The 27,646-nt window shown below is 32.4% G+C and overlaps 2 protein-coding genes across 4 annotated transcripts in view; one reads left to right on the top strand and one right to left on the bottom strand.

Moving 5' to 3' along the window:
• The window catches only part of LOC142338137 (uncharacterized), a 244,331-nt gene that overhangs the window by 57,842 nt on the left and 158,843 nt on the right, over positions 1-27,646 (bottom strand). The window lies entirely within an intron of this gene.
• Positions 1-27,646, top strand: part of LOC142337836 (uncharacterized) — a 66,145-nt gene that overhangs the window by 30,405 nt on the left and 8,094 nt on the right. For 2 of the 3 annotated variants that reach the window (XM_075387376.1, XM_075387379.1), the window contains 4 exons: positions 1,297-1,495; positions 6,926-7,134; positions 8,184-8,277; positions 16,285-16,560. The exons of the other annotated variant lie outside the window; for it this stretch is intronic. In XM_075387376.1, the coding sequence (XP_075243491.1) occupies positions 1,297-1,495; positions 6,926-7,134; positions 8,184-8,277; positions 16,285-16,449 (667 nt within the window). In that variant the 3' untranslated portion in view covers positions 16,450-16,560. Of the gene's footprint in view, positions 1-1,296; positions 1,496-6,925; positions 7,135-8,183; positions 8,278-16,284; positions 16,561-27,646 lie in introns of those variants that run through there. 3 annotated transcript variants of the gene reach the window in all.

Raw genomic sequence — 27,646 nt, 5'->3', positions numbered from 1 at the left:
GAGTTGAAAAAATAGTGGCTCCTAAATGTTCAGATGCGGGTGTTCATCTCAGAAAAATTCTACGGCTGCAAAAAGTTCCGACAACTTAGGGGTTCGAATCAACACTCTCTGTATGTCATTCATTTCCTTTAACCACTAAGCGATACTCCTATTGGTAAATAGGTAGTTATGCTAACCAATCCTGAGAGTTGTATTATGTTAATTAAAACCAACTACAAATGTAAAAATTCAAAAACAATCCAAGTAAAATAGTTAAACACCCTTAATAAATTTTGCACTACTACAGCTTTCAAAAGCAGAGCAAAAAAAGTAAGTTATGCCAAAAACTCATCGTGGAATTTTGCAAGATACAATGAGGCTCCAAAAACTAGAATAAAAGGGTCATCAATACAAAAACAGTAACAAAAAGGAGTCATAATTTTGTAAACGGAAAGAATGGAAGATTGGAAAAATTAAGTATTAAATTAGTCACCATCCGTTGTTTACCACCGGATATTCAACATTTTACTTAACTGTCCTTTTGTTCAAATAGGAAAGTGAAGAATTTGATTCAAAACCTTAAAATATTTTGAAGCAAAAATCAAAATGTTGTTAACAACGCAGTTATAAAAAAAAGTCCATTACCCGAACTTGAGACTCAAAAATAAAATATGTACAATTTTTCAAAACAAAAAATCTCAGGTAAGGGAATGAAGTACTTACTTCATAAACATCCAGACAGACGTCACCAAATGAACTGACTACAGTATATGCCAACGGAAGATCCCAAAATAGTGAACTCACTGAGAAAAGCCAAAAATTAAACAATAAAATTCAGAAAATTGAGCTGATTTTTCTCGTGGAACGAAAGATTAGACTCTCAAAAATGCAGTAACATGTATTCCAGATGATAAGCGTCTGGAAAAATAGTAATGCAGCGGAAAACGAACAATACCAACGAAAAGCAAATTTAATTAAAAGAAATTAAGCCAAATGCTCAAAAAAATGTCAAAAAAATTATGTATAACCATCAAAAACCACCATTCTTTCAAAAACAAATTTTGAAAGTCAAATAGTCATTAATTCGACGCAGCGTATGATCAAAAAAAATTCTGTCACTAAGAACAGATTAGTTCACACCGCAATTTCAATCACGTTCGCTCTTACGCCAAAAGCTGCCTGAATAAAGCATACTTCCGGTAAAAAACCTCAAGCAAGCAAACTTTTTTCTGCGAATCGAAAAAAAACAAGATCACCGCAGTGTAACTACGCTCAACTCGCAGCTTCGAATCTATCTCAAAATAAATTATATTCCAGGAATGGGGATGTGTTGTTGACGATAGAAGAGGTAGAAGAGGGTGAACTGATCGGAGCGATTGGAAGGGAAATCAACCCGGGAACCTTTGAGGAGTTGAGCGTGGGCGAATTAACAGAGGAGAGAAACTTTGTAACTGTAAAGGGCAACTTCATCGAGCCGTTTGCAATGGAATATGAAAGTTCAAAGACAAGCTCTGTTGTATGTAGGAAATAATTATCTTTTGAATGGCCACGAAGCGATAGCGGCTGTTATTGGTGACATCGGGTTTTCTTTTACAATCCAAGAATTGGATTGTATTGGTGCTCTGTCTTTTTTTAATTCAAAGAGTTTGAATTGTATTGGGGCACTGCCTGCTTACGACTCAAAAAGGGCAATTGCTGTGTGAACTAATTTTTTCTGTGCAAGAGAAGTTTTTTTGTTCATGCGCTGCGTTCAGTGAATGACTTTTAGACTTTGAAAAGAGTTTTTGAGAGATTGGCGCATATAGGTGACAGTTTTTAGCCGTGTTTCATCCATTTTGCCCAATTCTTTTATAGTAACCCGGTTTTTTTGTAGAAGTAAATTTTGATCGATGCCGAATGAATATGAGAGCAATCGATATCGATACCACAATGTTTCTGACAGCTCAATAATGCAGGTGCAAAATTCCATATTTCTCAGTTATTATTTCAAGTTTTGGCTTTTTAATAGCCGCTCTCATCTTCTCAGCCGGCTATTATAGCGCTTTATTTTTTTTACGTCGAACTTTTTTTTCGCTTTACCTCATTTTGCCGCTTTTTCGACATTTTGCGTGACATCTTTTTGATTTCTTTAGGCTAGTTCCACTCTTCTGTCATTCTGCTCAAAGTCCTTTTAAAAAGCAGCTGCTCAGCAAAACCATTCAAAATGAATAGAGTGAGTTTAAAAAAAGTCAGAAATAGAAACGGGATAAACCCATAAAGACCATTTTAGATGCCCGGTACTTGAACTTTGTTCTCATAAGTTTTAGTTACTATCCATAATGCTTATTGGTTTTGATACTAGACCCTGTAGCCTCTCACTGAGAGACGATAGTATGTTCAACTACGAAATGACATCAAAATAAATTGCACTTAAAATTGTTTTGGTACGAAAATCAAATTTTGTTGATATTTTCCTTTCTTTCAATCCCAATAGATTTATGGGAATTAACGGCGGCTATTTTACGGCAATCTGCCGGGTAGGTTTCATTAATTTTTTCTTTTTTGGTTTTTCGAGCGGAATCTTTTTAAAAGCCAAATTAATAACGATGTCAACGGTTTTTTGATAATTTATGAATCGAATGCCTCCTTTTGACGTGAGGTGAGGTGTTTTTTTTTTTTTTTAATTGTCAAAATTTTTTAAGGATTCTGTCAAAACCTTCTAAGTTTTTTGTTTATATATTGATTTTATTTACCATAAAGAGTTCTGATGGTTTACCATCGCTGTTTTTTGGTTTCGTTTTGTTGCTAGTTTTAGGTGATAGTTCTATAAAATTCAGTTAAAGTGTAATCTGTGTTTTCAATATTTTTTCTTCAAAAAAACTTTAGGTTTTTTGCAACCCAGCTTTTATTGCTTCTTACTGAAACAGGTAGACAGGTATGCAATATTCTAAAACCTCAATTGTTTTAAAAAATCCATGCTCTTTGCCTCAATTTTTACCCATTTTGATTGTTAATTAGGGCTTCCAATTTAGTTTAGTTTTTCGATTTTTCAGAAATTGCGATTTGGTTTTTTTAAATATTTCTCACATTTTTTTTCTCCACATTCAAAAATTTTTCTTCCTAACATTCTCCTAAGATTGACAATTTTATTTGCCCTGCCTTGATTGAACTGAAAGATATGATTTGAACTAAAAATTTTTTGTCTTTTTCATTTCGATTTTTAATACTTTTATGTTTGCATTTGAAACATATGGCACTGAGTTTTTGCTAGCTTCATTTTTACAAACTTTGAAGAACTCTTTCCCTGCAATTTTTCTTAGGGGCTTTTTGATTACATATGATTATATGATGTTTGGTTTTGAATATTGTTTTTGTCACTCTAGTCTTTTTCATGATTAATTTCGATTTAAAAAATCTTTTTGTCATCATTTAGTTTTATCGCGTTCATAGTGATTTGAAGCGATCTCTATTTTTTATAGTTAAAGTTACAAATTTTCTATAATTACCAGTTGACTATTGTTTTTATTTTGAAAAAGTGATCCGATTGACAGATCTTACGGAAATTGATAAACTTTGTAACAATTTTTGGCCATTTCTTGCAGTGATCAAATTTTTCTTCCAAAATGATGTCTTGGGAGCCTAATATGGCTTGACTTTTGCTGCTGGCGTACATTGGTGATTTCAATTGCGTACAAAATTTGCATGTTTTAATTAAATGCGTAAAGTAGTTTCTTAGTTCAGTTTGTTTTAAGGGCTACCTTCATACTTTAACTGAGTTTTTTTTGTGTTTTTATTAGCCACTTAGCAGAAACCAGTTGAAATTAAAATGTAATTCTTGCAAGAAGAAGATTCTTCGAGTATTTTTTGGATTTCTTCCTGCTATGTATTTTTAAGATCATTTAACACATTTTCATGGTTTTTGAAGTCAAAGTGGAGTAGTAATTTTGGTCAAGCCAAAACAGGAAGTGAAACGAAAAAGTGAGTGGTTTTGCGGTGAGAAAAACTTTCACTCTAATTTTAAAGTAAGGAAAGAAAACGGCGTTGGAACAAAAATTTGTTTCCTAGATAGTGGTTTTTTGTCCAAATTCGCCAGTTTCACTTCGAATTTTACGTTTTTCCCCGTTTTTTTCTCTTTTCTTTCAAAATGGTTTTCCCAATCCATTCATAAAGCGTTATAGGCCTAGTTTTTTGTTTGAATCACTTTTCTTTCTCTCTCTAGCGTTTTTTTGCTCTTTTGCGTCCTTTTGATCTTGATTTTCAGTTTTTTTCAATTTGTTTTGTTCTGATTTTTATCGGAAATTGTTTTCCCAATTCTTTCAAAGTCCGTTCAAGGTTTAGTTTATGTTTAGGCGGGATTTTTCCTGCTATGTGTTTCCACTTTTGTACGATGCCTTTAACCTTTTTGCATTACTATGAGTTTTCAAAACGGGATGAACAGGTAATGCTCAGCGGGCATCAAGTTTCACTAGAGGCCGTTAGCCGCGTTTAGTGGTATTTCAAGGGCTTAGAATGGTGAAGCCACAGGGAAGGCCATAAATCTTAAAAGGTCAGTTTTAGGAGTTTTATACAACTAGTCTACAACTGAGGTTTGTAAATGTTGACAAAGGTCTTTTGCAAGACATAATTGTTTTTCATGACCAATTTAAGAGCTATATGCCCTAAGTGTCAAGGAATCTCCTATAGGGTTTGATAATAGGTTACTGCATAGTTTCTAGTGATTATGGAATGGTTTTCAATGTTTCCTGCCTCAAGAGCCAGGCAACATCGTATAGGGTATGATAGTAGGTTGATGACTAATCATTAGTGGTCATAGAATTAATGTCAACTTTTTAATATCACATATTTTAGCATTTTTATGATAAAATTTGCAAAATTTCTACAAGTATTTCGAAGTCATTTTTTTAATCTCTAAATTCAAGGACCAAGAAATCTCCTCTGGGGTTTGATAAAAGATTACTGCATAGCTTCTATTGGCAGTGAACTAATTTTATATTTTTAATCTCGAAGGTTTCGCAGTTTTTTCATTAAAATGGTAATTTTATTAATACTTTCGAATTTTTTCTCCGGAGAGTTTTTCCGATACCATGGGCTCGGAAATCACTTCTAAGGTTTGATAATAAGTTACTGCATAGGTGTTAGAGGTAATGGATTGGTTATCAGTATTTTGAAAACATGAGATACAGCAACTTTTAATAAAAACTGTTTTCATTATTTCTGAAAACTATTCTCATGTACCAAGTTTATTAATCTTTATGAGACAAAAAAACTAATCTATTTTTGAAAAAGAGATAGTGAATAATCTCTGGAGAATTTGAAATGGTTCAAATGATACTAATATCACAAATTTTAGCAAGATTTTGTTGAAATTTGCAATTGTTTTTAAATTTGTTATTTTTTGTCTATTTCTGAGTTTAACGATGTTTACTGGCCAACGGAACTTTTTTAGTTTTTGCAGATGGGTTACATGGCAGAACTCCAAAGACCACAAAACTGTTTTGAACATTTTTTTCCCGCAAAATTTAGAAATTGTTTAAAAAAATTTGCGCAGGTCGGTTTTTTTTCAGCAATTTTCTTATTACTGGAGTTTATCTACCTTTATTGGATAATAAATCTTTTTCTAGTCATGTGAGCGAGTTTTAAATATTTTGATTTGTATCAAAATTGGCATATAGTGTAAAAGCTTCAAGATTTTTAGCAATGTATATTTTTTTGTTTGGCTTTTTTTATTATTTTAGTTTCTGACCTATTGAGATTATCTTTTTGGCTGGGATTATTCAATTGATCTGCTGGTCAGCTCCGTTAGTTTTCAGTTTTTTATTCAATTTGTTTATATTGTGTTTCATGAATTGTCTACCTATGTTTTTTATATTGTCAACTTCATCGATGATTCTTGCGACCATCGATTTTTTCATTTTCAGTGAATTCTACTGCTTTGCCGTTAAAATTTGTGTGCGTGACGTGACCTTTTGTTCTGCTTTTAGGTCAATTTTTTGACTTACCTCACTCAAAAAATTGACTTCTGAACTCATTTAATGGACTTCATATTTTATGAACTTTTACTAGTTAAAGATCAACAGTGTGCATCTAAGTAGTGCCAAACGTATATGCCCGAATACTTGAGTGCCAAGGTCTTGAATTTTTGATTTCTAAAATTAATTTTGAAAAAGCTCTGTTAAGGTTTTTTTCCTGATAGAGCGCTTGTGTCTGATAAGAATGACCGTCCAAATCTAACCCAAAAAGTCTAGTGGTCTATTAAGGGACTGGTGTTCAATCTGTGTATGTTATTTCTTTAGTTGTTTCAATTCATTCGAAGGCCACAAATGCCTATTGCGTCGCGGATGTTTTCCGGAAATCTGCCGGCTATGTTTAATCTTTCTTGTTTTTAATCCGGTTTAAGTTAGATCAATAAATTTTTACCCAAAGACGATTGCCTCGTTTAAAATAGTCAAGACTTGCAATGACCTATTCATACCGCTAACGATTTGTCTCATTTTTAACATTGTGCCTTTGCACTCACTAATTTCTGCGTTGAAGGTTTTCTAACAAATATTGTTATCATATCTATTTTTTTCAATCGAAATTTGAATAAATAATGTTCTGGTTCACATTAGCTGAGTCCCATACTCATTGACCTCAGACACTCATTTGGAAATCCCCTCTTTTTGTCCATATACCATTGAAAACGAATCCCCCATCTCTTTATATTACCTCGAGCTCCGTTTTCCGTTGTGCAAGACTTTTGAGAATGAGTGGTATGAAAGGAGATCTGCGTCAATATTTGCTGAAAGAGAGTCCGAAATTTTCTGGTTTTGCTATACGAACTATCACATTTACTATATGATAAAATCAGTTTCTATATTACCATCACATCATTCTAAATAAAATAAATTGACGGCTAACTCAATCTTAAACGCATTTGCAAGATAAAAAGGATAGCAATAAATTTATCGATTGCTTGCCGCTTTAGGTAAAACGTTTCTACGAACAAAGCTGTGACGAAATTAGTAGCTTGACAACTGTTGATTCTGACTTTGTGGAGGATTGTCTGTTGGCAAATATCGTCAACCAGAGCAGGAGTGGGGGTATCTGGACTAGTATGGAAGAATGCGGACTAAAGGGTCCGAGTGAATGCAGTGAACGAACTAGTATTGCGTGTTCGTGGTCTGATGGGTCGAGGCAAATTGTTCATTTTCAGTTAAATATTAAGATTTACAAGATTGAGAAAAAAGTGGGTTGCACGTTTTAAAGAAAATAGCGTTTACCAGGTTTTGACCTCGAATCTTGAAAAGACCATCTACCGATATTTTCATGCTCGACTTTTACTTAAAATAATTTTTTTACGTTTTTCTTTAGCCCTGATAACTTTTTACACTGGACTTCTGCTTTATGCAAAGTTTCATGCTCAATTTTTCCTGGTCTCGAATTTCTAAATAAAGAACATTGAGTGCAGATTCTCTCAAATCATCAGTCGAAGAGAACTTTTTATTTGCACTTGAATGATCTGATGTTCTTCACTAATCAATTAAAAATCTGCGTCTTCTTTTCACAAATAAACGATGCTTCATAACTATTTTTTGAAAGAAAAATGCCGTATCTTCATTATTGCCGAGAGCAAGAAGACAACTACATTTAAGTTACCTTGTCTCTTTCAAAAAATCATTATGGCATTCTAGTCCAATTGCGAACTGATTCATCATAAGAAGTCAACAAAATTCTAAAGACTATTAGCATTTTTATAACCGTCTTTTAGCTGGCTTGCCCTAGTGAAGTGTTGTTTAGTCTCGCGACATTTCTCCTTCAGTTTGGAAGCAACAGCTGTCCAGAATTCCAAAATAGAGCTCTTGTAAAAAATGTTTTTGACCAGCCCATAAGGAATGACTCCCAACGGAAAAATAGTAGTCGAGCTCGAGTTTTAAAATGCCAATTCTCATAACGACAATTGATGCACACTTGAAAAGACTCTAGTAGCAAGATTGACTATGTACCTTTAGTCACTAGCTCCAACTAATTTTTTAATATGAGTATTTTCATATGTTCAGGTGCAAGCCCAGGTACTGTTAACATTGATGAACAACGTCGTTCACTTAAAGTTGTTCATTTCACACTTTTGCGCATTTTAGAGAATAAACTCGCGTTCAAATATCCATATTTACATGTGTAATTTGCAAAAAGTTGGTGTGACAAATTTCTTCAAAATAAGGAAAAAGAACAATTTGTTCTAACAGCTACATTGAAGACTCTGACTTCTCCGTGGAATCATCTCTTGGAATTTATGAACAAATTCCGCTCTCGTCAGGAGACCTGTTGGATCATATCCCGGTAAAACCTTAGTTTATGAAGACAAAATGGGATAAAGGTCGAGTGATAATAATTTCATAAAAACTTATAATCAGTAATTTTCATAAAAAAGTGCTTTAATATGGTTCTTGAATTTCTTTGATTTCGTAAAAAATATTTTAACGTATTTCCGAAAATCACAGTCATTGCTTTATTTATTGAGATATTTAGTTTGGATATTAACTTTTCAATTACCATATCTAGTTAATTATATCTACGTTGTATTGATTATTGAATTAACGATAGTAAAAAAAATTTAAGCACAATATTCTTCAAAAGAAAACACCCACAATTTTTGTTTGATTTATCAAATGTAAACTGCGTCGAGAAATTGTCTGAAAATTATGTAAGAAATCCGCTGAAATGCGCTGCATTTTCAAAAAACTCAGCGCAAAACACCTGAAATACTAATGCTCTGTAAAATGTTCTGAAAAGCGCTGAACCTTTGTACGAAATGCCCTAAAATTCGCTGATTTTTTCAAAAATTTCAGCTCATTGTCAGAAAAAGTATATTAGAAGTGCAGTGAAAATTAAGCTCATTTTTTACTTCATTTCAGCGCGTTATTTTCAAAAAAAAAATACTTAATAATAAAAAAGGAAAATTAGGCAGTAAGATTTCAGGGCAAAAACCATACATAAAATGCGTTGACATCCGCTGAAACTGTGTACGAATTGCACTGAAAAACGCAGAACTTTTAAAACAGATGCGGTGAAATTTTGTAAGGAAGGCGAAGAAGAAGGTGTTAAAAATATGTGTGAAATTTACTTGCGCTTAAATATTTAAATGTGCTTAAATTATACAAGAAATGCGTCAAAATCCGCTGAAATGTTAACAGTTCAACGCATTTTTAAAATTTCAGCACATTTGAGCGCATTCTTCGCATTTCTTACATAATCTCAACGCGTCCATCTCATTTCTTAAAAAAACAGGCCGAAATGGCGCTGACATCTCGAGCCGGGAAGAACATCAACCATAGACTCCCCTACTCTATTTTGAGACAAAATTTTTGGTATTTTCTTTATTTTCAACATCGGTGACTCCTTCAATGCTCTGCTATATTTTCCCGTTAAAGCAAATACATTAAAAACAATTATTCAAAAGCAGGACAAAATCAATAAAGGAAAAATAGAACGCAGAAATCAATATTAACACGTTTTTTTTTGCCATAAATACAGTCGGTCCTTCAATCTATTGAAGTAATCGAACGGTAGAAAAGCTCAAAAATATGCAATTATTGCAATTGAGCATCAATTTCCCGGTGGTTGGTGGCAGAGTAAATCAGCGCTGAATCAGTAGAGAGACATTCTGTTTTTTAGGATGGACAGTTCTCTGTTTAGCCTGGGCTAACTCCATGACCTCAATATAACGGTAATGAAGAAGAACTGCACATAAAGAAACTTAAAATATGCTGGCTCAGCGCTGAAATGCTCTGAGACTCAAGTCCTGGTTGGTCATCTTAGCGTCAACGCTTTTTATCTTAAGCTTCATTTAATCCTTTTTTTATAAATCATAATTTAAATTTGAACCGTGAAATATGAAATATATTTGATGGCTTTTGAAACGTTTACTTAATTCAATTCTATGAGACATGTTAAAAATTTAAACGTATTAGGAAAAAAAGCACCAACAAAATAAGAAGAAACACTAAGATAGTAAGTAATTTTGTTGATCAGATGCAAAGTTAATGCATTTGCTACTTCAAAAACTGCGTTCACGATTGTTTACCAGGATTTCATATGTGATTGACTACCCTAGTGGTGACCAGATTCAGTGTTTTATTAATGTCAGATCAACCGAAAAATTGATACCCTAGTCGGTACTCAACATTGGTCTTTCGAGATATTGATATATCCACAATTTTTCACAAGAGTCTTGTGATATCGCAGAAAATTATCAATTTTTCACACAAGTTCTGTGGGGTCTTCAAAAATTGTTATTAATAGCCGCGCCCTCAATTGCAGGCGGCTATTATAGCGCTCCTAAATATTTTTACTTCGTATAGCAGATTTCTGTTTCATCTTACTCTTGGAATTTACTTTTTAAATGACTTACCTCACTCAAAAAAATGTCTTCTGAACTCACTTATGGAACTTAAATTTTATGAACATTTACTTGTTAAAGGTCAATAGTGTGCATCTAAGTAGTGCCAAACATATATGCCCTAATTCTTGATTATTAGAGTCTTGAGTTTTTGATTTTGAATATTAATTTTGGGATCTTCTCCGTTTGTGCCCCCAGTACGTTATGCACCCCCCAGTTACAAAGCACGTGCCATTACATAGAAGGTCATTATGTAAAAAATATTGCAGGTGTATCTGAGGGGTGCAAATAATATGCGCCCACTAAGCTGAGGGGGCAGAAACGGAAGAGATCCTAATTTTGAAAAGCCCTATTAGGGCTTTCTCCTTATAGAGCTTATGTGTCTCATAAAAATGACAGTCCAAAGCTAACCCAAAAAGTCTAGTGGTCTATTAAAGAACTGGTGGTCGATCTGTCTACCTAATCTCTTTAGTTGTTTCAATTCATGGAAGGCCCCAAGCGTCTATCGTGGCTATTTTCCGGCAATCTGCCGGCTGTTTGATTATCGACTGGGATAATAATTTTGGTATAAACTATGACATTGAGAAAATCGTAAAATTTTTCCAGAAAATTTTAGTGAGAAATTTATAACCAGTTACTATTATGTTTGATAACTTACATTGACCATTGTCTGTGCGTCTGCTAGTACATTTGCACTGTTGAGTAACAATCTGACTAGAGATTCGTGACCAGATTGGGATGCCAGATGGAGTGGGGTGAGACCATACTCTGGGGCGTTGTCTGATTCCACATCTGCGCCCTCGGGGGCACCACTTGCAAGATTGCCCGGAACCTGGATGAGAATTAGTAATGGCAAAAACTAAAATTTAGTTTTCTAAGTTTTTTGAATTAATTAGGTTAAATTGAAGGATTTTAGTTCTTATATACCTTGTCGACGATATTAGTAATATTAATATTATGATTTTGATGAATATCCTCTGCACGCGAGTTTTCAAATATTTGAGCCCAAATAGCTTCACTTTATATATTTTGTTCTTTTCACGCTAATCTCAGCTTTTTTTCGCCAATTTTTATCTAATTTACAAAAATGACGCAACTTGCACATTAGTGCGCTTTGAGCGACACATTTTAATCAGAGGAATTTGCTAAAACGTTGAGACATATCGGCTGTTTTTAACTAAAAAAAGAAATTGTGGACATTTTCAATTATTTTTTAAAAAAAAAACTTTTTTCAATTGTTTCCTTGTTTTTTGAAGAGATATCCAGTCCCCGGGAAAAGAGTCAGCGGTAATAACTGATCAAAAAAAGTATTAAAATATAATTGTGAATGTGGTAAAAGTTTTTTTTCGAAAAAATTGTTCGTCCCAACTCTCTCCACAAATCGTACATGATATTTTATTGGTTCCTCGGCTAACATCGTGTTTAATACTCACATGATGAAGTATCTCCTGTGCAAACTGGGTCTGTCCGTGAATAGATGCCACGTGCAGTGCATTTAGCCCAGTCTTTGCACTTGTATGAGCCAGATTCAACCCAAAGTCCCGGAAAACGGCCAGTTCCCCAATGTGTCCAAATTTGGCCGCCAGGTGAATGGCTGTATTACCCTCCTGCAAATGGGAAAGTATAAGTTGGGTTTAACATTTCTTCCATAAAGAAATATAAGGGATATTCGAATGAAAAAAAATGAGGAGTAGTAGTAGTAGAAATAGTAGTATACTACAAGTTCTGGTTTTCCACCTCTTCTGGACACAAAGGTGGGCTGATTAATTTAATTATTAGTTGTCAGCATATTCCACATCGACCATTCAAAAAAATGGAATATCCGAATACCTTCAGCTTTATCCGAGCAAAGCTGAAGAAATTGTTAGGCAATTCTACGCAATGTAATAACTTCAACTCTAACAGAGCATTTGGTCGACCATAACTGCATAACTATGCTCTAACCGAACATTTTGTTACCAAAACCAAACTAAATGGTTGGAGAAAATTTGCTCAAAAAGTTAAAAACGAGCTCACTATTAACTGTACCATATTTTCTGTTGTCTGATAGTGTTTTGGAAATCAGATGCTAACTCTCTGATGTCCGTGGCATTTGAATGTACTCCATCAGCAGAAACATGTCTGAATCTGAAATTCTTGCATTTCGCGAATGGAACCATGTGGTCCCGTGCCAAATCACGGTAACAGTCATTTAACTTTAAGATGGCTGCTAATATATCTCTTCGGCTTATGAGGGCCATGATTCTCACATTGAAATTGTGAATTTTCAATATTTCAATTAAGAAATACATTTCATCAGATGTTTCATAAGTTTTCTTGTTATCTGGTGGAGCAAATAATTTTCTTTACGAACCTTCTAGTTCAACAAGGGAGCACCCCCTCCTCCAGAGCTTTTTCTTAATTTCGTTTTGTCGACTCGAACTTTTCTGCTTACTTTCCTTTTTCCTTCTGAAAAGTAGTTTCAGTAAAAACTTAAAAAAAGTCTTGAGCTCCTTGCAAAAGAACTTAGGTGTATATTACGTGATCTGTTGAGTAGGTAGGACAGCACTGCATTCCATTTCCGCGGACCTATTTTCTTAAGAATTTCGAAAGCTCTGAAGTTTTAGCTTCCACTGGTTTTATGAACGTTCACTTCTATTTTTCTCTTGAATAATAATCAGGTCTTTGAGATAATTTGGTATATCATGATCATAGACAACTTTATAAACAAAGGTTGAGATTTTAAAATCAGTTCTTCGAGCCATAATTAGTCAATGCAGATTATATCTATATTCTCTGCACTGTTCTTCTTTCCGTAGTTTCCGTAGATTGAATATGAAACAACAAGAAGCGTTTTGTACTCATTGCAGTTTTGATATGCTTGTCTTGTTTGCCCCGCCCAACAAAAAAATATCAGTAATCCAAACGTGGCAAGACAAAATTTTGCCCTGCATTAATTTGAGACTCAAGTGAGAGATAATGTTTTACTCTGTGCAATTTTCTTAGTTCGTAGTAGCAAGAACTCGTGATCTTATTGATTTGCATATAACATTTCAGCACTCAATGAGTGTCACTCCAAGAAAAATCAGTCTTTTTCTTTCAATTTCACTTTGCTGTCCCTAAGTTCCAAACTGCCAATGTTTTATCGTTTTTTCCTAGTAGAGAACAAGAACAATTCAGTCTTATCTTGCTTTAGTTTGAGTTTTAAAGCAGTGCAAGCTTCAAAAACTTTGTGTACTCTCATTTTCAGGTCTTCCATTGCAGTTTTCTCTTGATTTATTCTCTTGTTTGCATATAAGTCTCTGTCGTTTCTGTACAGTTGATATCTCAGATCTGCTTTTCCGAGTAGGTCGCCAATCGGAGTAATGTACATTGAGAGAACTATAGGACCAAAAATATAGCCTCGGGGAACTCCGTAACGAACATCAGAAACAGAGCACAAAATTTATTAGCTTGTGTATGCTCTTTTTGATTGGAAATCCACTCGATAGGATATAATCCACTCTTTACATGTTCCAGTTATAAAGAATCGTTTTTCAGCGAAATAATTTCAAAACCAATGGTGGCAAAAGTCTTTGTTAAGTCTATGGCTTATACCAAGACTGCATTTTCCTTAGAACCTTTTCAAATTCAGAGAAAAAATAATTTGTTGTTTTCAAAAGTCAGCTTTCTGTTGAAAGTAATTTTCTGTAAGCGTTGACTGTCAAGTGTTGTTTCAACTGCTCCAACAAAAATCTAGAAAGGAAAAAAAGAGTTTGCAATGGGTCGATATTTGTTTTGGTATTCAGAGTCTAGTAAGATTTTTTCACTTTTGGCGTGATGATGCTTCTTTTGAACAATTCCGGGAAATTGCTTTGATGGAGGCTTTTGTTTATGGGAGTTAGAAATTAGGCCGTCCATGAATTACTAAGTGCATTGCAGAGATTTCTTAGTATTGAGTCTTAAAAGCCGAAAGTTTTAGACTTCTACTTAAGTATTTGATTCAGATAATTAGCGTCAATAGAGTGAAAGCTGTCCAGCAGTCTGCGATTGCTTGAGTTCAATTCTTCTGTTGGGAATAGACTCCCATGCGTGATCAAACTTTTGTTTTCGAGTCTCGCTTATATTGTTTACAAAAAAGATCTTGAGGTTCTCGGCTGTTCCCTTTTCTGTACCCCAACCCGACAGAAGCGTTTTCAGTAACCTGATATCGAGTAACTGATTAAAACAATTGAAATTTTTAGTCAAGTCTAGATTTTTGTTAATGGTCTTTTCAAAGAACGCTGTTTTCTTTTGTCGAAAAATCATTTTGCATTTCTGAGTTGACTCCAAGTAATTTTCTCTGTTTTTATACGTTTTTAGTTGAAATGAGAAGATACAGCAGAGGTTATTTTCAAATATAAGTGAAATGAATAGAATGCTGCCTACACAGGAAAACGGGTGGAATATTCATCTCCATTTTGAACTCACGTAGCTCGAAATACGTTAATAAATTGCACACAAATTCCTCCGCATTCCACATACCCCATGTATCCTTCACACGGACCAAAGTACACTCATTCCGTTCATTCGTTTTATGTTCATTAGGTTTACATTCCACTGAACTCATTCACTAAGTTTATCATTAATTTCATAATTTAAAAGAAAAATATCACGTTCGTATTTAGAGGATTTGTTTTCCAGTAGTTGCAAAAAAATTATAGCTATTATCTATTTTTAAGAAATTTTTGATCGCAGGTCATCTATTTCAATTAAAATACATGCAGAGCGATTGTTCGTAATCTTCTGTATTATGAAGTTTTTCAAAACGTTTCTTAAGGCCCGAAAAATTTAAAACTTCGTTTCATTAGTACACAGCCTTGTCATATAATTATGATCACGGAGAGGCTCTGAGATGTATTTACGTTTTTCCGGGTCTTCAATTCGTTAATGGAAAAAATTTTCAAAAAAAGATAACATTGTTAGTTGCAGGAATGCCACTGGAAGCAATGCCACTCAACCTAACAACAGTAAGTCAAAATTGATCAATGGAAACCCGCGGCAGCATTTAAAGAACTTTAAATACAATATTAATAAAATACTGAGCGTAGTTTCAAAATTGTAACAGTTTCAAGTCAGTAAAATGAACGTAGTTTCTATGCAATTATTTTTTGAAATTTCCGAATTTCTCAATTTTAGTTTTTAAAAAAAAAATGAAATTTGAATAACCGGACCGATCCGAGTCAGAGCTAAAAACTAATCGTTATATAATCTGAAAATTAAATGAACGAGCGATTTCAGAAAACTTGAATCAATTGAAATAATTAATATTGAAAAAGAAAACAAATTTGCCAAGAAATTAAAATTAGAAAGCAATTAAAAAATTATGTGCGAAAAAACTGAGAAGACAATCAGGTAATGCATGCAGGAGAATAGCATAAACTTGATTGATTTGGTGATCCAAATGCGGATCAAATGTAATGAAAATGTAACTACCCGCAATGGGACCTCAATTTTTCAGCACTGAATCATCACAAATCACTTGTTCCCAGTCTTGAATCATTGTGAGTGAAGTGTAAATGAGACAATTCGTCTGTGTAGCAGAACGGCATATTGAACAAACTCTGCGTAGACTGATCTTGAATGTGTCAGCGACGAATAATTTATTAACATTTCGGTCTCTGCGAAGAATGATTTATTAACGTGGGGATCTCTGCAAAGAACGATTTATTAGAGTGTCGATCTCTGCGAAGAAATACTTATTAACGTCTTGATCTCTCAGAAGAATAAATTTTAAACGTGTAAAAGTCTGGCTTTATGTAGAGTAGGTAGCAAACTGTTTAGTATTGAATTTGTCATTGTAGTGAAATTTCTGTAACATGTACCAATTTGAAAACAATCGAGTACCCAATATATCGACGTTAAAAACATGTTTCGTGCATTTACCTGCCTCCGATGCAACTGTAGTTATACGTGTCGTTAGATTATTGATTCGATTTGATTCTGTTTAGGCCCGCCTACACAAGGCACCAGTTCCGCGACAATTGCCGCGCGCTTCGATAAATTACCCTCTTTTATTCCCTGGATATCCGGATTTCGATACAAATATCAGCATTTCGGGACAAACGAACTCTCTCTCCCTCCCTGGCCGTAGGAATGACACTCCGGGTCAGTGACACACCATTTCATTGACACACCATTTCGGCGACAAAACATTTCAGTGACAAATCATTTCCGTGACACACCTTTTCAGAACTGCACACCCGTGTTGAGGACAACGACGAAAAAACGACAATATTTTGTAAGAAGTTGTCGTTTTTCGTCGTTTTGTCGTCGTTTTCGTCGTTTTGTCGTCGTTTTCTTCGTTTTCATAAGTTTTCGTCGTTTTAGTCGTCTTTTAAGTTTAAGAAATGATCGTTTCTTTGTCGTTTTTTGTCGTTTCTTACGTCGTTTTTTTCAATTAAAATCATCGTTTTTTGATAGTTTTTTCGTCGTTTCTTTCGTCGTTTTTTTGTTATAAGAAATCGTCGTTTTTTGATCGTTTTTTCGTCGTTTAATTCCTATTGAACTATTTTTTCTCTATTAGATCGCTTTGGCATAAAATTATTATGGCCTGATAGCGCAGAGGTCAGTGCATCAGGTAAATGTATCACGAGTTCAACGGTTCGAATCCCAGAGGGGAGCGCTTTTTCGTCGTTTTTTTGAAAAACGATCATTTCCTACATAAAAATAACGACGAAATAACGAACAAAACGACGATTACCACGTAAGGGCTTTGATCGTTTTTGTCTAATAAAAACGATTAAAAAACGACGATTTCTTACAAGTGAAAAACAAAATTCCTCAACACGGGCACCTTTAGAGAACTCAAACCTGCATCTTCCAATATACGGAAATTATTTTTGCAATTTATGGATTTTGTTCTGATTCATATTTGTTGAAGTTTACAAAACAACAACTTTTTGCTGAAATCAGTTTTCTAAATGACGAGTTTTGCAAGCAGAGGTTATAAGTAGAGGTTATAAGTAGAGGTTAATTGCTGTAGTAAAATTGGCGGGAAGTGACTCAACTGACTCAACCTACGCTTTATGGTCAGGTTTATAATTCAGTCTTCGCCGAGAAGCTAACTTTCACAAATCAGTCTTCACAGAGAAACGCACGCTTATAAATCTGTCTTCTCAGAGAAAGATACCTTAGGAAATCAATTTCCGCAGAAAGACTTGTTTATAAATAAGTCTCCGCAGAGAAATGCACGCTTATAATTCATTCTTCGCAGAGAAAAACTCGTTAATTAATCAGTCTTTGCAGAGAAAGACTCGTTAATAAATTCGCAGAGTCTTCGCAGAGTCTTCGTTAATAGTCTTCGCAGAGAAGGACTTGTTTGTATGTCATATTAGGCAGTTAAATATGAGCGAAATGTTCTGAAATAAAGTATGATTTTGGAAAAAAGTGAAAAAAAGATAAAAATTCTTGGAATAGTGAAATACATAATGAAATTTTAATGATTCATGACTGCGTTATCCTTTTTTGGAACTCCAGTTATTGGCTGCTAGGTTTGAAACAAAAAATTCACTGAGTTTTTGAAAAGATCTATTGAACGAATATCATTATTATGATAGAAAAAACTGCTAACAGTGAGTGACAAAAAAGTTTTTGGTATTTTGTTCAAAATTAAGAAAATTTGCAAAAAAAAATGATGAAAACCGCAAAAACTTCAATTAATCCAATGGCAACCAGAAAACAAAAAATATATTTGTTTTAAAACCTTAGTGGAAAACATTTATTCTCTAACAATTTTTCAAACTCTTTGCGTCTAAAATAAGTTTCAACAGCAACAGAACTTCAACAGGGTGCCTTTAACAAAAAAATTTTGGGAAGACAGTAGTGTATTTTTTTCCACTTTTGTTGGTTTTAAAATGGAAAGAAAAAGAAGATACTGTTCCATATTAAACATTAAGAGAGCTTTCAAACCAATATTTCTGGCACCGTATCACTTCTGAGAAATACCGTATCACAGTTTATGAGAATTATATTGGTTAAAGGAATTTGACCTAAAAAAGAAAACATCCATTATGTAAAAAACTGGTCTAAGCTTTTTAATAACAAGTGTGATGTATACCTACAGAGTTTTTTAAGTATCAAACACTTTCTGATGAATTTTAATTCAATTTGAAGATTATTATGGAAATATTAGTACAAAAACTGTAACAAAAAACGTAGTTTGTGATCATTTTTTGATTATAGCTTAGTTTCATAGCAAGTAAAGCATCAATTTTGAACTAACGCGAAATGATATTAAGCCAAAAAAAAAATTAATAAGCACATATTATTTTATGAAATAGAAATTATGCAACGCGAAATGAAGCATATAACTGACAGCAACATCAAATAATGGGATTTTTTTCATTGCAATGAAAAGTTTATCTCTTAAGGTTTTTTAAGAGTTCCTCATTTTTTTTTGTTTTAGCGGTTACATGTAGAGACGCTACTTGGTAAATTCCAGAAGTTGAAAATTACATTCCACTTATTGCATGGAGATAATAGGGTATAGTTTTACCTTGCGGATAAAACAAGTAGAACTGATTTTCTGCAAGCAAATAAAAGAGCAAAGATTTGAATCAGGAGAGAAGAAAACAGAATTGCATGTGGCTAATAAGGTAAACAAAGTTTGACATGGGGAAAAAAGGGTGTAGATTGCAGCCTTTGCAATTAAGTAATGGGGTGAAGATTTGATTGGGTTTAATAGGGTAAAACATTGCATACTATTTAGCCGAACAAAATTGCCGTTGGGATAGTAAGATATAGGTTTGACTGTCGGCAAGATAAGGATAAGATTTGGAAAAAAAATATTAGGATTCAGATTTGCATAGGGATAAAAAGATATAGAATTGTCTTGTTTAGAATGTGGTATAGCTTTGAATAACTACGATATAATATATACAGGAAATAATTTTGAATATCTGCACGCTCGTAGCATGGTGAAGATTAGTACCAAGATTGCTTGGTTTAGCATTTTATGGAGACAAAAGGGGGTATAGATTCCAATATTTGCACACAAGTAAAAAAAAAAGGAAGTGATGATTTGAATCTTGATGAAAGCTTGTCGTATCAAACAATAATTATAGAGTAAATTTTGCCAGGCAGATAGTATTGTATATAATGGATTATATGCAATTGGGGGGGGACAAAAAGGTTGAAGATTTGAATCTGAATACTAGGGTATAGTACTGAGTGGAGGTTAAAGGTAGGTTTTATTAAGATACTGTTGTATAGAATTCAATAATAGCAAGCATGAAATTTGAGTAAACATTTGAGTCGGTAAAGTAGAGTACGGTTTTGCATGGAAGATAATAGGGTATAGTGTTGCCATTAGAGTAATATACCGGTGCCATATAATTTTTTAAAGCAAAATTTTAAACATTGGTGAACACTAAGTATTAGTTTTAGTGATATGAAGTACGAAAGAGTCATCAAAGGTCACCTGTACATCATTATTTTCCTCTCAATGTACAAGTCCTAGAGAAGATTTTCTTAAGTAAAAGTTGATCGTTTAGTAAAAACTAACACAAAACTACTTAAGAAAACATCAATTTTGCTCGCATAACATATTAATGAGTCATCAAAGATCAATTGTACAACATTTTTTTCCTCCTAATGTACAAGTCCTAGAGAAAAATTTCTTAAGGAAAAGTTGTTCCATTAGTGAAAAATAACACAAATAAACTTTAAAAAACATCAATTTTGCCCATATAACATATGTATGAGTCATCAAAGGTCAATTGTACATCATTTTTTTTCCTCTTAATGTACAAGTCCTAGAGAAAAATTTCTTTAGGAAAAGTTGTTCCATTAGTGAAAACTAACACAAATATACTTTAAAAAACATCAATTTTGCTCGCATAACATATGTATGAGTCATCAAAGGTCAATTGTACATCATTTTTTCCCTCTTAATGTACAAGTCCTAGAGAAAAATTTCTTAAGGAAAAGTTGTTCCATTAGTGAAAACTAACAAAAAACTACTTAAGAAAACATCAATTTTGCTCGCATAACATATTAATGAGTCATCAAAGATCAATTGTACAACATTTTTTTCCTCCTAATGTACAAGTCCTAGAGAAAAATTTCTTAAGGAAAAGTTGTTCCATTAGTGAAAAATAACACAAATAAACTTTAAAAAACATCAATTTTGCTCTTATAACATATGTATGAGTCATCACAGGTCAATTGTACATCATTTTTTTCCTCTTACTGTACAAGTCCTAGAGAAAAATTTCTTAAGGAAAAGTTGTTCCATTAGTGAAAACTAACACAAATATACTTTAAAAAACATCAATTTTGCTCACATAACATATGTATGAGTCATCAAAGGTTAATTGTACATCATTTTTTCCCTCTTAATGTACAAGTCCTAGAGAAAAATTTCTTAAGGAAAAGTTGTTCCATTAGTGAAAACTAACACAAATATACTTCAAAAAACATCAATTTTGCGCATATAACATATGTATGAGTCATCAAAGGTCAATTGTACATCATTTTTTTCCTCTTAATGTACAAGTCCTAGAGAAAAATTTCTTAAGGAAAAGTTGTTCCATTAGTGAAAACTGACACAAATGTACTTAAAAAAATATCAATTTTGCTCACATAACATATGTATGAGTCATCAAAGGTCAATTGTACATCATTTTTTCCCTCTTAATGTACAAGTCCTAGAGAAAAATTTCTTAAGGAAAAGTTGTTCCATTAGTAAAAACTAACACAAATATACTTTAAAAAACATCAATTTTGCCCATATAACATATGTATGAGTCATCAAAGGTCAATTGTACATCATTTTTTTCCTCTTAATGTACAAGTCCTAGAGAAAAATTTCTTTAGGAAAAGTTGTTCCATTAGTGAAAACTAACACAAATATACTTTAAAAAACATCAATTTTGCTCGCATAACATATGTATGAGTCATCAAAGGTCAATTGTACATCATTTTTTCCCTCTTAATGTACAAGTCCTAGAGAAAAATTTCTTAAGGAAAAGTTGTTCCATTAGTGAAAACTAACAAAAAACTACTTTGAAAAACATCAATTTTGCTCACATAACATATGTATGAGTCATCAAAGGTTAATTGTACATCATTTTTTTCCTCTTAATGTACAAGTCCTAGAGAAAAATTTCTTAAGGAAAAGTTGTTCCATTAGTGAAAACTAACACAAATATACTTCAAAAAACATCAATTTTGCGCATATAACATATGTATGAGTCATCAAAGGTCAATTGTACATCATTTTTTTCCTCTTAATGTACAAGTCCTAGAGAAAAATTTCTTAAGGAAAAGTTGTTCCATTAGTGAAAACTGACACAAATGTACTTAAAAAATATCAATTTTGCTCACATAACATATGTATGAGTCATCAAAGGTCAATTGTACATCATTTTTTCCCTCTTAATGTACAAGTCCTAGAGAAAAATTTCTTAAGGAAAAGTTGTTCCATTAGTGAAAACTAACACAAATATACTTTAAAAAACATCAATTTTGCTCGCATAACATATGTATGAGTCATCAAAGGTCAATTGTACATCATTTTTTCTCTCTTAATGTACAAGTCCTAGAGAAAAATTTCTTAAGGAAAAGTTGTTCCATTAGTGAAAACTAACAAAAAACTACTTTGAAAAACATCAATTTTGCTCACATAACATATGTATGAGTCATCAAAGGTTAATTGTACATCATTTTTTTCCTCTTAATGTACAAGTCCTAGAGAAAAATTTCTTAAGGAAAAGTTGTTCCATTAGTGAAAACTAACACAAATATACTTCAAAAAACATCAATTTTGCGCATATAACATATGTATGAGTCATCAAAGGTCAATTGTACATCATTTTTTTCCTCTTAATGTACAAGTCCTAGAGAAAAATTTCTTAAGGAAAAGTTGTTCCATTAGTGAAAACTGACACAAATGTACTTAAAAAATATCAATTTTGCTCACATAACATATGTATGAGTCATCAAAGGTCAATTGTACATCATTTTTTCCCTCTTAATGTACAAGTCCTAGAGAAAAATTTCTTAAGGAAAAGTTGTTCCATTAGTGAAAACTAACACAAATATACTTCAAAAAACATCAATTTTGCTCACGTAACATATGTATGAGTCATCAAAGGTCAATTGTACATCATTTTTTTCCTCTTAATGTACAAGTCCTAGAGAAAAGTTTCTTAAGGAAAAGTTGTTCCATTAGTAAAAACTAACAAAAAACTACTTTAAAAAACATCAATTTTGCCTACATAACATATGTATGAGTCATCAAAGGTCAATTGTACATCATTTTTTTTCCTCTTAATGTATAAGTCCTAGAGAAAAATTTCTTAAGGAAAAGTTGTTCCATTAGTGAAAACTAACACAAATGTACTTCAAAAACATCAATTTTGCTCACATAACATATGTATGAGTCATCAAAGGTCAATTGTACATCATTTTTTCCCTCTTAATATACAAGTCCTAGAGAAAAATTTCTTAAGGAAAAGTTGTTCCATTAGTGAAAACTAACACAAATACACTTTAAAAAACATCAATTTTGCTCAACTAACATATGTATGAGTCATCAAAGGTCAATTGTACATCTTTTTTCCCTCTTACTGTACAAGTCCTAGAGAAAATTTTCTTAAGGAAAAGTTGTTCCATTAGTGAAAACTAACACAAAACTACTTTAAAAAAACATCAATTTTGCTCACATAACATATGTATGAGTCATCAAAGGTCAATTGTACATCATTTTTTTTCTCTTAATGTACAAGTCCTAGTGAAAAATTTCTTAAGGAAAAGTTGTCCCATTAGTGAAAACTAACACAAATATACTTTAAAAACATCAATTTTGCTCACATAAAAATTATATGAGCCATCGAGGGTCACCTGTATATCAATTTTTTCCTCTTAATGTACAATTCCTAGAGAAAAAGTTCTAAAGGAAAAGTTGTTCCATTAGTGAAAGTTAGCTCGAAACTACTTTAAAAAACTTAAATAAAGCTCACATAAAGTATATATGAGTCAGCACAGGTCATTTGCACATCAATTTTTCCTCTTAATGTACAAGTGATAGAGAAAATCGTCTTAGGAAAATGTTGTTTAATTAGTGAAAGTTAGCTCAAAACTACCTTAAAAAACATCAATTTTGCTCTTATAACGTATATACGAGTCACCAAGGTCAATTGTACATCAATTTTTCCTCTTAATGTACAAGTGATAGAGAAAATTGTCTTAGGAAAATGTTGTTTAATTAGTGAAAGTTAACACAAAACTACTTTTAAAAAACTTAAATAAGGCTCACATAAAGTATATATGAGTCAGCACAGGTCATTTGTACATTATTTTTCCCCTATTAATGTAGAAGTCATAGAGAAAAATTTCTTAAAAAAAGTTGTTCAATTAGTGAAAAGTAACACAGAACTACTTTAGGCAAACCTAAATACTGATCACATAAATTAAATATGAGTCATCAAAGTTCATATGTACATAAATTTCTCCTCTTAATGTACAAGTCATAGAGGAAAATTTCTTAATTAAAGTTGTTTAATTAGTGAAAGTTAACACAAAACTATTTTAAAAAACTTAAATGAAGCTCAGATAAAGTATACATGAGTAGCACAGGTCATTTGTACATTTTTTGTTTCCTCTTAGTGTAAAAGTCATAGAGAAAAATTTCGATAGCAAAAGTTGTTTAATTAGTGAAAAGTAACAGAGAACTACATTAGGAAAACCTAAATGATGCACACATAAAGTATATATGAGTCATCAAAGGTCATATGTACATCATTTTTTTCCCTCTCAATGTACAAGTCATAAAGAAAAATTATTTGAGGAAAACTTGTTCTAATAATGAACACAAACGCAAAACTGCTTTGAAAAATGTCAATTGCGCACACATAAAGAATATATATGAATCATAAAAGGTCCTTTTTTCCTCTTAACGTACAAGTCATAGAGAAAAACTTCTTAGGGAAAACTTACTGCTCAGTTAGTGAAAATTAATACAAAAATGTTATAAAAAAATCAATTTGTCTAACATAGTTGATATATGAGTCATCAAATGCAACTTGCACATCTTTTTTCCTCATAATGTTCAATTCATAGAGAAAAATTTCAACAATTTCAAAAAAGAGTCAAAAAAGTTCATTTGTACCTCATTTTTTCTCCTAATTTACAAATCTAGCGGAAAATTTGTTTGCTTGAGGTTGTTTCCTTAGTGAAAACTACCAATAAAATAATTAAATTTTCAGTTTCGTCCATACAAAATTTCCCAAAAGGCTATTTTTTAATACTTTTTCCTTTTAAATTACAAGTTCCAGAGAGAAATTTGTTTCCTAGCTAAAACTAAAACAATACTTGAAAAAGCATCAATTTTGTTTACATTAAGTATAAATGAGTCATCAATATTTGCTTGTGCATCGCCCCCTCCTAAATATACAAGACCAGAACAAAAAAAATTCTCATGTGAAAGTTGTTTCACGTGTCATCATGTGTCGTCTAAATTAATGTGAGAGTCATCATAAGTACATCGTTTTGCACTTAGCTTACTAATTACAGTGAAAATTTCCTTCTATGAAGTTGTTTTGTATCTGAAAGATAACACAAAAAACATAAAATTGTATCAATTTTGCTCATAAAAGGTAAATATGAGTGTATGTGAAATAAAGTGTTAAATGTACATCATTTCTTTTACTTAGGGAACAAGTCCTGGAGAAAAGTACAAGTAAAAAAACGTTCATTTCTGAAAATTAACGCAAGATTTTTTTGAAAAGTATTAGTTTGTGTCATAAAAAATATAAAATGAGTCATAAAAGTTTTATTGTACATCATTTTTCCCTCTTAATGTACAAGTCGCAGTGAAAAGTTCATAAAATAAAAAACTCTTTCATTGGTGAAAATTAACAAAAAAACACTTTACTTTGCATTAGTTCTTTCCATAAAACGTATGTACGAGTCAGCTAACGTCAATGTTCATTTTATTCCACTTGAGGTACAAGTATTGGGGGAAAGTTCCTTCATTAAAAGCTTTTTCGTAAGTTAAAACTCATTCAAGACTTCTTAAAACTTTACGCAAACTAAAATGAGACTCATTTTTCCCTTCATAAAATACAAGACTCTGAGCAAAGCCTTCAGAGACTCATTTTTTTAAGAAAGTCTCGATCAATCAGCAAAAACTAACGGAAAAATTCTCAGAAGAGTATCAGTTTTGTTCGCGAAAATGTAAATGAGTCATTAAAAGTCAATTTTAAATAATTTTTCACCCTTTTAAAGTACCCAGAGATTAGATATTTAGAAAAAAACTTGTTTCATTAGTGAAAAATAACATGCAAACAATTTGAAATGTATTACTGTCGGTAATGTAAATTATATATGCGTCATCAGTATGTGTAATTGTACGTCATTTTTTAATCCGCTCAATATACATGTCCCGGAGAAATAATTCCTAAATAAAAGTTGATTCATGCGGAAAAATTATTTAAAATTATTTCAAAATGTATGAAGCTCGGTCATATAAACTATAAATGAGTCATTACTAGTAAACAATAAATCATTCATTATCTTTCAATGTACAAGCAGTAGAGTGAAACTTAATCAATGAAAGTTAGTATTCTGAAAAGAAAAAAATATTCAAAGGAACATCTATTTTATGCACTTACATTACATATGATTCATCCGGGCTCAGACGTACAAATCTCAGATCACATAATGTACAATAGTACGGCAATTTTTTGAAAACTTTTTTTACTAGAAAGTTGTTTTGAATGTAAATTCTTCAATGGAAACTTAAAAAATTTCACTTTTGTGCTCATTGTCGAGAAAGAAATGTTCGATTGTTTATAGTTTCCCATCTCTCAATGTACAAGTGTTATACCAAAATATACCTATTGATAACTTCCATCAACTCACACCAAACTGTGTTACAGATTACTATGCATGAGTTGGAATTAACCGATGTACGTCTGACTCAGTGTTAATTTTTTTTTTGTATAAGTAGCTAGAAGACACCAACAATCAAGAGTTTTTCAAAAAAGTCCGGAATTTTTTTCCAAAATTGGTAGACAAAGGATTTGTTGTTGATTGTGCAAACTGGTTTTTTGTAACGTAATTATAACGAAACAAATTTACGCACTTGCAAATAAAATCATTATTTTTTTGTCTTTTTTGAAAAACGAAACAATGAACCATGCTTGCACGAAAACCTACCAAATAGAACTCTAAGTGCATGCATGGTTCATTGTTTCGTTTTTCAAAAAAGAAAAAAAAATAATGATTTTAGTTGCAATTGCGTAGATTTGTTTCGTTATAATTACGTTACGAAAAACCAGTTTGCACAATCAACAACAAATCCTTTGTCTACCAATTTTGGAAAAAAATTCCGGACTTTTTTGAAAAACTCTTGAGTGTTGGTGTCTTCTAGCTACTTATACAAAAAAAATTAACACTGAGTCAGACGTACATCGGTTAATTCCAACTCATGCATAGTAATCTGTAACACAGTTTGGTGTGAGTTGGTGGAAGTTATCAATAGGTATATTTTGGTATAACACTTGTACCTTGAGAGATGGGAAACTATAAACAATCGAACATTTCTTTCTCGACAATGAGCACAAAAGTGAAATTTTTTAAGTTTCCATTGAAGAATTTACATTCAAAACAACTTTCTCGTAAAAAAAGTTTTCAAAAAATTGCCGTACTATTGTACATTATGTGATCTGAGATTGTGTACGTCTGAGCCCGGGTGAATCATTTGTAATGTAAGTGCATAAAATAGATGTTCCTTTGAATATTTTTTTCTTTTCAGAATACTATCTTTCATTGATTAAGTTTCACTCTACTGCTTGTACATTGAAAGATAATGAATGATTTATTGTTTACTAGTAACGACTCATTTATAGATTATATGACCGAGCTTCATACATTTTGAAATAATTTTAAATAATTTTTCCGCATGAATCAACTTTTACTTAGGAATTATTTCTCCGGGACATGTATATTGAGCGGATAAAAAAATGACCTACAATTACACATACTGATGACGCATATATAATTTACATTACCGACAGTAATACATTTCAAATTGTTTGCATGATATTTTTCACTAATGAAACAAGTTTTTTCTAAATATCTAATCTCTGGGTACTTTAAGAGGGTGAAAAATGATTTAAAATTGACTTTTAATGACTCATTTACATTTTCGCGAACAAAACTGATACTCTTCTGAGAATTTTTCCGTTAGTTTTTGCTGATTGATCGACACTTTCTTAAAGAAATGAGTCTCTGAAGGCTTCGCTCAGAGTCTTGTATTTTATGAAGGGAAAAATGAGTCTCATTTTAGTTTGCGTAAAGTTTTAA

Source organism: Convolutriloba macropyga, chromosome 4, assembly GCF_964194025.1.
Source record: "Convolutriloba macropyga chromosome 4, txConMacr16.3, whole genome shotgun sequence".
In the NCBI taxonomy this organism is placed as follows: Eukaryota; Metazoa; Xenacoelomorpha; order Acoela; family Convolutidae; genus Convolutriloba; species Convolutriloba macropyga.
This window is presented reverse-complemented; position numbering and strand designations above follow the sequence as displayed.